Source organism: Anopheles funestus, chromosome 2RL, assembly GCF_943734845.2.
Source record: "Anopheles funestus chromosome 2RL, idAnoFuneDA-416_04, whole genome shotgun sequence".
Taxonomy (NCBI): Eukaryota; Metazoa; Arthropoda; class Insecta; order Diptera; family Culicidae; genus Anopheles; species Anopheles funestus.
This window is the reverse complement of record NC_064598.1, coordinates 91,446,653-91,460,272: the sequence shown is the minus strand read 5'-3', so window position 1 is coordinate 91,460,272 and position 13,620 is coordinate 91,446,653. Positions and strand designations below refer to the sequence as shown.

The 13,620-nt window shown below is 43.8% G+C and overlaps 1 protein-coding gene across 1 annotated transcript; it reads left to right on the top strand.

The window, feature by feature from the left end:
* The first annotated feature begins 818 nt into the window (after positions 1 to 818).
* Positions 819 to 11,201, top strand: LOC125766664 (segmentation polarity homeobox protein engrailed-like). The gene is made up of 3 exons (XM_049432891.1): positions 819 to 3,854; positions 8,902 to 9,002; positions 9,196 to 11,201. The coding sequence occupies exons 1-3, from the start codon at positions 2,507 to 2,509 to the stop codon at positions 9,442 to 9,444; spliced, it is 1,698 nt and encodes a 565-aa protein (XP_049288848.1). The 5' UTR covers positions 819 to 2,506; the 3' UTR covers positions 9,445 to 11,201.
* The last annotated feature ends 2,419 nt before the right edge of the window (positions 11,202 to 13,620 follow it).

The following is a 13,620-nucleotide window of genomic DNA, read 5'->3' as shown; positions in this document are numbered from 1 at the left end:
GCAAATTCCTTCTCGTTGCAGGTGCGTTTTTCCATCCAAAAGGGAGAAGGAAAAAGCGAGGGGAATCAGCGAGAAAAAAAGCTTTCCTTTCGCAATAATCCACCGGATATGAAGCTACGCAGGCAGGCAAAAACGCATGGTCAGGATTCCAGCAGTTCTATTGCACACTCTGGCCATTCGGGTGAAATTTTTGAAGCGGTACAATTATCAGCGGCACATTTGTGAAGGCGCAAACAACTGTTGGTGAAGTGAAGTCAACGAATTAATTAAAAAAAAAGAGGTAATAATGATACAGCAGCAAAAAAAAGGCTCCCTCCCCGGTTTGGCAAACCTTTCCAGTATGTTAGGTGTTGGTTGAAGATGGACGAATAAATGAATTTTCAAACGGCCGCCGACAGTCAAAGCGTACGTCTATTCGGGGCGCTCCAATGTGTTGCCGTTTGCCGTGAGAAGGAATGTTGGTGGGATTTTATTGTTTGGTGTTGCGATTGTTACAAGTGTCGGATAGGGCTATGATGTTACTTTGCTAATCTATTTTATTGTTTTGTTAAGTTTAAGAAGTAAGCAGTTGCACTTGTTTTGTTCAGTACAATTTTTTCATGATAGACGTGTTTTTAATGGCAATAAAAACTCATCTAAATTTTTATGTAAAAAACAGATTAGATAAGAATGAAATGAAGTATTGTCAGATATAAATATAATACAATTTCGTTATATTAGACTCCCGGAAAACCCTCTTTATATTTGTTCTAAGAATAAAAAGCGTAATCCTTAACATTTTTGAAATGTTAGTGCAATATTTGCTACATTCGTCTATTTTTTCCCTTCAAACTTTAACCTTTTGTAGATGTTTATATAGCAGGAAGTATTATTTAAACGGTAAACCCCAAAAAAAGGACCACACACGTTGAGCACAACAGACAATAGGCGCCATCTGCTAAAGTTATTTTAAAAAACCCAGGCGCTTTCCTAGTGATGCGATTTCTAACCGGGAGACCACACTGGAGCAAAACATTCGCAAGGATGAAAGAAACGTCTCCACGTCTCGTGCCGGTTTTTTTTGCTGCTGCAGAAGAGATGAAAGCAAACGAACGTTCTGTCTGGTTCACACGCGGAAAAAGCCATCTGCCTTTACAGACAGATGCGTGTGTGTCCTAGACATAATCTCCAGAAGGACATTTGCAAGCGCAAACGTACTTTAAAGGAAAAAAAGTTAAATTCGGTACTCGGATGCGTTTCCATTGCACAAGAGCAGTGTGCAAGTTTGTCAAAAACATAAAAACAAAAAAAAAAACACAAAGCAAGACAGTAAAAATCCCTCCCAACAAAAGAAGCAACAGTACGGATATTTCACCCAACGGTGGCGGCACGAAACACGTGTGTGCAGTCACATGTGAGGGGTTAATTTCGAAAATTATACAATTGAAAAAATAACATCTCGATTCTGCGGACAACGGTGACGACGACGACGACGAGGACGACGAGAACGACGGTTCTGGATGCGTTTGGAAAACGCCAGTTGAACCTCAATGGGGCAGAAGGAAAAGGGGGTTAAAAAAACAGCAAAACACCGCGGATGGGGTTGTTGGGTAGGAAAAACGCACCCCCTTTTCGACGTGTGTGGTCCGACGTGAGCGTGAGCGAAAGAGACGTCTGCTACCGAAGTCGGTAATAGAGTTGTATACCGACCACACGCACACACATTCACAACCATTTTCCCCAGCTAGTTCGTCTTCTTCTCGTGTTCTTTCTTACGCACACAGGCGCGCACACACACAGTAAACACGCCCCTTTTTCCCTACCTGTGCACCACTACACTTACAGGCGAAAAGTGTTGCTTCTCATTCTCACCGTAACGCAACTCGTGGATTTGTTCTCCTTCTCGCTCTTTCGCACAGCTTGCTGAAACTAACACAACAAAAAAGCAACCCCTTTTGCGTAAGGGAAGGGATGATAGTGTGGCACAGTGTGAGAAAAAGATAGAAGAAGAAGCGTACTGTTTTGGTAGGGGATTGGGTAATGGGTACTGGGCGAAAAGGGAATCTGCGAGATTGAGACTGTCAGTCAGGGTGCGTTTGACATTTCATTTCATTTCATTTTCAGACATTGTCACATCACAATTTATCTCGTGCGTCGGTCGAGTTCGGTCCGGGTATTCGGGATATTTTCGATACGAGTCACACGAAGACACGACGAAACAGGGCAACCAGACGCAGCTAGAGGCAGTGTCCGGGCAAGCGCGCAGTGATTGGAATATTGTTTGTGCTGCCCAACGACAAAAAAAACGGGCTAGTGTGGTGCTGTAAAGTGTTTTGAATACATTCGGAACGTTGGCATCTTTAGTGGGTTAGAATTTTTTTAAGGAGCGCTTTAAAGCCCTTTTTAGGGACGGTGAAGATTTATACATTTGCTGTGTGTATAGGTTGTTGTGTTTCTGGTGTGTGTTACGACCTCTTAGGACGAGTGTGATAAGAGTCCGGTACGAAGCGCTAGTTGTGCGAATAACATGGCCCTCGAAGATCGTTGTAGTCCACAGAGTGCACCGAGTCCACCGCATCATCATCACAGTAGCCAGAGCCCGACGAGCACGACTACGGTAACGATGGCAACGGCAAGTCCGCTGCCTGCGACGACCACAGCTAGTGCGACTAGTTCGCCTACCCGCGACGAGATGTCGCTAGTGGTACCAATCTCTCCGCTGCACATCAAGCAGGAACCGATGGGTACGGATGGACTGCCACCGCAACCAACGCAGCCTCTACCTCCTCACCATCATCACCATCATCTGCCTCAGCAGCAGTCCCCACATCAGCCACAGACCGCACCACCAGCCAGCATATCCTTTTCGATCTCCAACATACTGAGCGATCGGTTCGGTAAGACAACCGGCGAACAGCAGCAATCTTCCATCCGCGAACCAAACAGCCCGGGACCGATCCATCCCAGTGTGCTGCTGCCTACCTACCCCCAACACGTACTGCATCCGGCCCATCCTGCTCTCCTCCATCCGGCGTACCATACCGGTCTGCACCATTACTACCCAGCACCGCAGCATCAACCGATCGTGCCACAGCCCCAAAGACCTCTGGAACGAAGAGATAGCCTGTTCCGGCCGTACGACATCAGCAAGAGTCCGCGGCTTTGCAGCAGCAATGGAAGCAGCTCGGCAACACCGTTACCCCTACATCCTTACCACACGGACAGTGACTCGACGCAGGACTCTACCTCTGCACCGAGTCCCGCCACGTACGGTGACATTGCATCGCCCTCGTCCGCTTGCTCCGCCATCACCACGCCAGCCACTACCAGCAGTCCAACGGGCAGTGTGTACGACTACAGCCGCAAGACGAGCGCCCTCGACCATCGGGCAGCATTACTGAATGGGTTCAGTGCGGCCGCCAGCTATCCCAAGCTGCACGAAGAGATCATCAACAGCCATCGGAAGTTTCAGGCAAAACTAATCGAATCGCAAACGAAGGCGGCGCTGGCAGCGGCCGCTACGGCAGCCGCTGCAGCTGCCGTCACCCATCAGCCACACATTCCACCGCTCGGAAGTCTCTGCAAAACGGTGTCCCAGATTGGGCAGCATGTAGCCGGTACGGTCAGCCTTAATGGAGCCGGCCCAACGACAAACGGGATCTCCAATGGCAATTCGACCGCATCCACCAAAGCAACTCCAAAACCAATTCCCAAACCACTGAGTACGGAAACGAACTCATCGTCGCAGGACACGGGGATGGAATCGTCGGACGATGCAAAATCGGAAACTAGCAGCACAAAGGATGGCGAGAATGGTAGCAATCTGTGGCCGGCATGGGTGTACTGTACGCGATATAGTGATCGTCCAAGTTCGGGTAAGTCTCAACGTTGGCTGGGGAGTGATATGGGAAGAAGCAAAAAGAACTCAGAAGTCAAATCATTGGAACACAGAGGACAGTTTGTCACATGACAGGCGAGGTGTAACAATTTGATTACATACCACTCGGTGACAAGCTGCGAAACGATGTCAACTAACGGATGAGGGAAAAATCAATAATCAGACCACTTTCTGTCCTACTCCCTTCGAGTTTTTGTTTGCATTTTTTAAACGAAGGCTTATTAATTAGTGTGTTGTCCACAAAGTTCTTTGGACGTCAACTGTCATACTATTGTGGGTTGTTTGTTGTTGCGAGGGCACTATAATCATAAAGTCAGCGAATGAAAAACCGCAAATAGGACGCATTGTATGAACGAATGTAACATTTTCTATGCTTCTATAGCATAACAAAAAAAGGTCATTGCAATAGTTCTAGATCGATCGATTGCTATTGTCACTTGTGCATGTGTTTGATAATTGAATCAAAATGAACCCCGCACCACTGGGTGTGGAATGAGACACATAGAAAGACACTTAATGATTGTGAGTGTGAGTCAGAAATACAATATTCTGTCCATACAATATTTATAGGATTTTAATCACGGGTCTTTTGCAATCGGTACCGAATGCTGCGGGCCCTTTACGGATGATAATATAGGGCACAGGGGATAGAACACCCTGCCTCCATGCCTTTCTACGGTGGTATGTGATAATTTATTCATAACCCTCATATTTCTGTTATCGCCTCCGTCAGCGATTAATATCCTGCGTACGGAAACTCCCCGTTCTCCTCAGTCCGAGTTTCCGAAACTCGATAGCGCCGCAGTTTTATTCCGCGCGCGACCGAGGTCACACAAAGAAAAAAACTCAAGCCCTCATTAGCACCCGGGGCGCCCCGGAATTTGTACGATAATTTATAGCCGAGAAATTCTCGTTTGACGCCCGCGGATATTCGGTATGGCCGGGTTTCGAACCCAATCACGCTTCACAGCCCGTTGCTCTTTTTGGCTCGAAAATGAAGAATAGATAGCCGCATAGCCGTGAAGACTTCCGGTTTAATGTTTTGAAGCATTCCGCATCTAATAGGACGATATTTGCATTGGACGCTCAATTTGGTGCGAAATCGTGGGAGTAATTCGTTTGGGCCGATAAGCCGCCTGACGATTTCACGCACCATTAGCAGCACAATAATTTGGATCCGGATTGAAACAAGTGAAGAGTTGGCTTCGTTTCATTGTGAGCACTTCATATATCTGGTCTTGCCTTTCTACGTACTACGCTAGGGGGGTCACCATCTTTGTTTTGCCCGTTGTTGGATGCGAATGGCATCCAAACTCATCGCACAAAACAAGTTGTTTTTGCTCAAGCACAAGCTTAATGATCGTAGCAAAATCAAGATAGATCGTTTAATTTACTTACCGATTCCCCTTGCACAACCGTTCGGGAAGGATTTACTTTCTGTCTTGCAGCTTTTTTTTGTCTCCTCGCCAGCTTTGTTTTGTTGTTGCTCCTTTCTTTTAATCCTTTTCTCGCACCATTCTTGTACGAAGTATCTCATGGGGCAACGCAACAACACCGATCGCGGTGCATTAAGAAATAACAAATGAATTACGGCTCCCTAGACTCCCAAGGTACCAACCGCCATTGGGCAAAAAAATATAACAAAAACGGAAAAACTCGTCCCCCGATTCCCGATGCGAATAATGATGATGATTGCAATCGCGTCCATTTTGACTCTCTTCTCTCGCGCCGGTGTGTATAGTTTGCTACCATTTGCTGCCGGTGCAATTTCGCGTGTGCTGCAATTGCACGTTTACGATAGCCGATCGTACTACTCGCAACCAAATGCCGCTGCTTGCTCAAAGTCTTTCGATTAATTGAGTCGAAAAACATAAAGCTTTACAGAGCAAAGTTGCACTGGAATTGCTTCATTTACTACTGGTCGCAACTTTTTATTGTGCCGTGTGCACGGAAAAGGGCGGCTTTTGGCTGGAGCACCTTCCGAATGGCATGAAGTTAATTAATTTACTATCGACCGGAGGTAGCTTTCTTTAGCACGGGACGGGAAAATACATGGCCGTTGCTCGTTTGCCCTTTTCAGGGACGAAGTTTTATGTCCCTAGCGCGCGGGTTTGTTGTTTGTCCGCCCCCTGGGAAACTACGAGTACGAGCTTTAACTGCAAGTATACTGTAGCTAGGTGCTTTTGAATACTCCTGTGCACACCCGAAGCCACCGCGAAAGCCAACAAACCTTAGCCCAATAAAGCTGGCTGATATTTCAATTTATTAGAAGCAATTAGAAACAAAAGTTTCACCCTTTTTAACAGTGGAATTTCTTCAAACGTTTCGTTAAATCGTCCATCCAAGAACCTTTTTGAGGAGAATGAAAAAAAAACACCGATTTTGTGCCCTTTTGATGCGTTTATGAAAACACGAAACTCCTTTCTTCTCCGGTGGGGAGCGACGATCATTAAATTATTAAAGCAATAAAACGAGATCGTAAAACAATGAAGTAGCTTAATAGAAACAAATTCGTGTACAAAACTTTTACTTGATGTTTTTATGGGACTTAAGGTTCACTCGAGTTTAGTTGTATGTAGTTTCCCAGAACATGATCTTCCCTTTTATGATGCACAAATCACACACACACAAAAAGCGATGTTACCAATCGAATCGACCGTAGTAGCCGCCTTCACTTGTCAAACATGTCGTTCGAACAAATTAATTTCCAATCGTAACATTGCTTAACTGAACCCCTTTTTTCCAGCGCGTTCAAGAAAGCTACAATGCAGCTTCTAAGAAGCATTTTGTCGACAGATCATCTGTCAATCGTCGCCCTGATGCGTGTTTCCCAAGAGCTGATAGCATTTTATTTCTCGCACCCATTTTTCACCTATCTTTACTCGGTACAATCATTCGATTTCGGTTCGATTAGTAATAGAAAACAACGACCCGGGGACCCTTTTATTCGTCGTTTCCTGTTTTCCCCCTCTTTTTTTAACTAGTTTTTAATGGGGTTTCATTTTTCAAAAAACCCAATATTCCGATATTGGATGACCTCCAGAGGGTTTCTTCGTTTTTCGGTAGCGCAGGGTGACACAATTTTTACACCCTGTTCGAAACATTGTCAGCTTTCGTCGCCCGTGTCTTTTATCGATCGGTGTTAAGTGGGAAAGCGTGCGTGCTGGCCGTTTTCATTTAATCACTATCAACGATGTTTTCGTGACGATTGTGTGAACGAATGAGCACAAACACACACACTTTACTAGTTTATTTTTAGGAATGTGTAAGAATGAACGGGGACCGGTGGAACAAAAATTCTAAATCATACTCACTAGTGCGTTAGTTAGTAAAATTCCACATCGGCACCTTGCAGCGTGCTGGATGAATTCTCTTCTTCATTGAGTTTTTCACACGCGAGTGGTTCTTGGAGTTTTTTTTTTGTAAACTAAACCAAACCTGTACCTGTGAGCCGGTGTTAAACGGTCACTAATTTGTGGCATCTCAAACTGTTTGTTTGTTGCGTAGACAAAACTTTACCCAAAACCCAAATGCCCCAAATGGCAGCAAACCCCTTTTTCTTCATCATTCTGTCCGTTTCAGCCCCGCTTTCCCGAACCGAGTTGATGCGATTAAGTTCTTTGTTTATGGGAATGCGTCGTTCGTTTGCGTTCATCAAAATTTTATTCCATCCATTTGTGACGATTTATTCCATCCAAATTCAGGGTCTTGCCTACTGTGGCAAGATGGAGAGGAAATGGAGACTATTCCTAAAGAACGCACCCCTTTATTCCCTTGCATTCCCTCCCATTTGCCCATTTGCTTCTTTATAAGTTCTATTAAAATGTCAAATTATGATAAACCATCGAAACCATTCAGAGGAAGGAGTTTTTTTTTGGTTTGGTGAGATAGTGAAGTTGCACAAAGGCTGAGTGAGTGAGTTGTAGTGGGTTTATATCTTCAGTGGTCCCGTGGTGAAGCAGCCACTGCTGGTCACTTGCCAAACAAGCCAGGGTATTAATATTCATCCAGAAACGCACGAAGAAAGGACGAAGAATTCACGTACATTCTAGCGTTTGGTGAGCTGCTTTAGGGGAGGAAAGAAAATAAAAAGAAACGAAGTGGTTCGAATTAATTATCGAATTAATATATTAATTAACCTTCTATTCCATAACCGAGGGGGTGCGAGGGGAGGATTCCGGGACTCGGTGTCGAAAAACCCCAGCAAGCGCAACTGACCCCGAAGGAACCATGGTCATGTGGGCTGTACGCTCTCCGGAGCTCATTAATTAGTGCGATTATTTATTTCGACTAATTTAAATGAAGCAAAACTCGAGGGCGCAAATGGTTGAGCAAACGCTGCCCGTCGCTGCAATATGGTAGAGAGAAAAGTAGCGAAAGCGTCGTGTTGAAATTTATGAACCTCGGCGAATGGAAATTCGAGTCACTGCTGCGATGGCGGACGGGCTGGGAAGGTTTAGTCCTAGTTCCCGGGTATCCGTGGGTAATCGTAAAAATGGCTCAAAGTGAAATAAACACATTCTTCTTGCAGCTGGCTGACGAGGTCCAGCATGGGTCGAGCAGGGTGGGTTTTTGAATCTTACGGGAGCTTTCTTCCTCGATCGGTCTCCCTTTCTCTATGTGTCCGCTCCTTGCAAACGGCCATTTTTGTGCGAAAGAAAGCTAGAAACCAAAGGGAACCGTACCAGTGCTAATGCAAAACAAACAAAACCCCGCCAGCAATGTGAATGCTAGTACGATCTCGCACGAAGAAATAAACAAGTATGATCGTTCGCTTTCACATCACCCAACCCCATCATCCTTCCCCACACCACGGTGACCAGCACCTTCATTTATCTCATCCGACGGTTAATTGAATTAGATAAGAGCGACAGTAATGATTATTTATTCACCAACGTTTTGCCCCCTGGGAGGAGATACCCGCTTTGCTTGCTCTGGGGCCAATTTTGCCGCGTCGTTAAAGTCGGGTGACATTTTTATTAATTTTCTACTTGTGTCTTTCTCGTTCTATCTACGGTGTACAGGTCCACGATACAGACGCACGAAGCAACCGAAGGAAAAGGGCGAAAGTGAGGAGAAACGCCCGCGGACAGCCTTTTCCAATGCGCAACTGCAAAGACTTAAGGTAAGTCGAATCGGCACATTATTTGCACTGAAGTTGCAGTTGGTACGGTTCTGTGGAAACTCTGCCGTACAAACCTACTGCACACAAGCTCATTTTGTCTAGCGTACCATTTGTTCTAATCGTGGCCATTTGTTTCTTCTCCACCGTCTCTCTCTCTCTTTCTCTTTCCCAACCATTTGTTCTCCTCACCCAGAATGAGTTCAACGAAAATCGCTATCTGACGGAAAAACGGCGACAAACGCTTAGTGCGGAACTTGGGCTGAACGAGGCGCAGATCAAAATCTGGTTCCAGAACAAGCGGGCCAAGATTAAGAAGAGCTCGTCGGAGAAGAACCCACTCGCCCTGCAGCTGATGGCCCAAGGTCTGTACAATCATTCGACCGTGCCGCTCACGAAGGAGGAGGAAGAGCTCGAGATGCGCATGAACGGACAAATCCCGTAGAAAAAAAAATACACACGCAAGGAACATGGACCTGAATCCCTATTTCTCCCACAAAAAAAAAATCCCTAACTCTCACAGGGTACAAGTAGCTGGGCCCCCTTTATGAACGATGATGACACCTCGAAGGGAACGATGATGATGATGATCCGCGGTGCAATAGTAAAGAAGGATCTTTACAACAAAACTTCGTTGCTTCCGGTGACGATGAGATGTCCTGAAGGTGTTTTTTGGGGCGTTTAAAATGAAAGCAATACTATGAAAGCAGGAAAGAATAGCAACCATTTTTAAGCATACAATACGGTAAATTATTACCTCTTTCAGCAGCTCTCTTATTGCCGTAAAAAAGGATAGGCAGTGCTTAGTAGTGTGAAATGTATATAAGGAGAATCAGTTGATTAACGAGTTGTATATAGGAGCTGTAGTTCAACGGTGCGCTCTTTGCTTTCCAACAATCAATGGCGGTGCTTTATGTTTATTCTTTAACATTTAGACAAGAGGCAAACAAAACAATCAACCAGTTACTTTCTTGACAGAATAATGAAGATGTTTTAATTATATTTAAAAAAAGAAAATACCGCAATGAATGCCTCAAAATGGTTTCAAATGTCAAATGTCGAGGATCGTGTGTTTTTAACGATAGATTTTAATTGGGGATAAACAGTCCAAAAATATGTTTCTACTAGTAGCGAAGTAAGTGTACTAAGCAATAGAGCAAGCGACACCTTAAACTCCCGACGTTTTCAAGCAAAAGCAAGCTTAATCCTACCTTTCCTATGTAAAAGTTGCAATTAATCGTTGTATTCGGTAGGAATGATTAGGCACGTAAGACACAAGCAAGTATTATTATATTATCACTAATTATGCTATTCTATGGATTACGATAAATCGTCCCCCTCCCAAAAAAAACCCTTAGCAAGGTAGAAAGAGAGTTGTTTACTGAAATGTGTTGTTTAGCTGCAGCGAGTAGAGGCGTGCGTTAGCATTTAACACACAAACAAATTTATGGCAGATTTATCTATATATATAAAAAACACAAAAAAATTGTATATTGTAAAACAAAGCAAAAACAAAAAACCATCCCCGCCCCGGTAATAGTGCTGTAGAAACAAAAAAAAGGGAGCATGCGGAAGACGATGGCAACGATGGCATGCACGATTCCATCATTACACACTCTTTTGCACACTCTCATGTGATATTGCGTACGAAGAAGTAAATTAAAGATATGAAAATCTAATATTCAAAACAAATCATGATGTTCTCTTTTCTTTTATTGTGCCTACAAACAAACATAAATATCACACAGCTATACTAAATTTGTCTTTTCAGCAGATGCTTTAGAAGAAACATAACATAAAGATGCTGTTTTATGTAGGAAGGTATAGTTTTACCTTCGAAGGAAACACACTTGTATGTCAATAGGCTTATGCGTTGATATGCAAATTTCTTGACGTTTTTTCTCTGTTGCTTCTCAAACTTTGCCATTTTCCAGGCTTTGTTTTATTTCATTGCCCAATCATGTTTTTTTCTTTCCTCTTTTTGTTGCTACCGTTTATTTTATTTGTTTTTTGCACCTCGTTGTTGCGCCCGAATCTCAAACGTCTGTGAAGTGATCATGTTCGACGGTGTTCATGTTGCTCAATCGTGTAGATCGCTTCACCAAGCGGAATGCTACCGTTTTTTCGATGATGGCCGTAAAGGCCGTAAATTCCAGTAGCAAACGCAGCCGTGATTGAAAACCTTCGACGAGCGGAGGGCGGCCGGGGAGAGAGAGAGAGAAAACGGACGAGGAATGAGATATTTGAATATAATATTCCAAGTGCGCCCCATTTCGTAAGCTACGGGCATCAATTAATCACACCAAGCACCAGGGTTTGGAGCGCCGGCCACAATGTTGATATGATGGCTACCACCACCAATTTCCGAGACAATAATAGCGTCGACGCGAAGTTGCACACTTTAACGCAACGGACTCAGGAGCTTTCAATCGAAAAGTGGACGAATGTGGAATGTGTAGAAAAAACTCCTGACGTTTTGCGCAAACAAAACCTCAACCCGGAGGCTATTCGCGCTTGTTGGGATGTTGGGAAAACTTTCGGCCGAAGAAAAGCGCTCAGTAGCTTCTGTTTGGTGGTGTCGAGTGACTTATGAAATTAGTGTTTTCTTTTGATTAGTAGCAACATTCCAGACAGTCGAAACAAAAAACCACTGTAGTGCTTTGCAAAAAGGTTCAGTTGCTTGAAACGGTGCTTCAAACGAATGGCTGTTTTGCTCTGTCGATCGTTGTTTTCGATCGTCGAGTGTTCACCATTTTGCAATTAATAGGATCATCTTCGGCGAAGGGCATAATTAGCATAAACACACATTTTCGGTAGCTAGATGCGATGAGATGTGTTTTCGATCAAAGTGAGTCGATGATGATGATGATCAGTCGCTTCTATTTGAGGTCGTTAAGATATAGGACATCCAACGATCTTCATTTCTCAAAGATCAGACTTGTAATGAGATCATGATAATTGAGTTTAGAACCGAGAGCCTCCCTGTTGGTTTCTCTTAATTCGATCAGATGTATGATTGAAAGATTTCCTCCGAAAAAAAATATTCAAATCTCCTTAAAGTCTTTAAACGGGTTTATCGTGTCATGCAGATCAAAGTAAAAGGTCTGAGCTAGACGCACAGCGATATGATCGATAAAATATAAAAAAAAAATTCCAACGTTAGTTTCTTAATGATTTACCGTTTAATTAAGAAAAAAATTCTAATTGGACCACCACCATCCAATTCCGGGATAGCGTTCGTTTGCGTATGGGCGATTTTCGCTTCCGGAAGCAACCAAAACCCGAGCTGGAAATGTTCGAAGAACGATGGCGAACGGACATAAGATAGGTTCAAATTGTTTGGCCTGCACCTTATTCCATCCCAAGCCGGACGATCGACGATGGTCTAACGCTTAACCGCACCCTAAAGTCTTCAATGGGGCCAAACCCTTGAGGTTTGGCATGGTGGTGATGATGATGATGATGATGACGATGATGTTGGTGGTAAGGATGATGAGCCGGTGCTAAACGGTTTCCCTAAACCGTGCCGAGCCGAGACCTACCGACGGGGGTCGGATGATTAATGGAGTGTAATGGTTTATTCATGGTGGACATAAGGCAGAAATTTGGTTCTGATTTAATTAATTGGACAGCATATTTAGCTGCCCTTTTGTTTCCAGCGTTTGCTACGCAGAGATGCAGAGATAAGATGTGTTGTCTGGCCGGGGAGAGGGTTGGCTACGGGCATTTGGATTGATTGAATTTCATATCGAGTGATGATAATGTGCGCCATAAATCAGAATCAAATGAGATTCCGCTTCTTTTTTTGATGTGCTTAAGTAAATGATGTTTGATAAACCAATTTTTATGAAGAAGAAAATTAAGTTAAAAGCATCAGAAAAAGCATTTCTTTAACAAAAGTTACTTTAGTATTTCTTTTCCACTTTATCGATGTAATCGTAATCATATTACAGAATTTATCACCCTCTTCCTTCATTAGCATTCCAGGGACCAAGTAGCAAACACTTGGTTTAAAATGATCCTCTTCAGTTCGTTAAACGACCACGACCATATTACATCATGGAACACGTATTGGAGTAGTTCCGATTAAAGTATCTTTGCCTTGGACACTGTACTGATTCGCAATGATCCAAACGCGTCCGAATGAGGGAATAAATATGCAATCCTATATGACATCCTTTCTGCTGCTTGAAATATTTTGCCAATGGGGATTTCGTTACCATCCGGGTCAATGATGTCCTATAGCCCATTACCGTGGCACATCCGTTGAGGGTTGTGTGCATGAAAAATTTCAATTAAATTGTTTGAAATTTTAAACTACCCAAACGCCGCTGAACAGACCCGAAGCAAATGGCGATTGATCCTTGCCTCTTTTTTTGCAGCTCGAAGTGGACACTATCATTTTCACAACGCAGCGAATGATAATGGGTGCGTCACGGTATAAAGTAAGCCGAAAAGGAGTTTTAATTCCGTCTGTAATCCTTTTTCGTCATTTAAAACGAGAAATGATAATTTATGCAGTTTGCTATTCTCTTCCAATACTGTTTGCCGCCAAACGAACGTAAACTGTTGGAAGATTTTTCTTCTCTCCATTTTTATGTGTTTGCCTCACTTAACAATC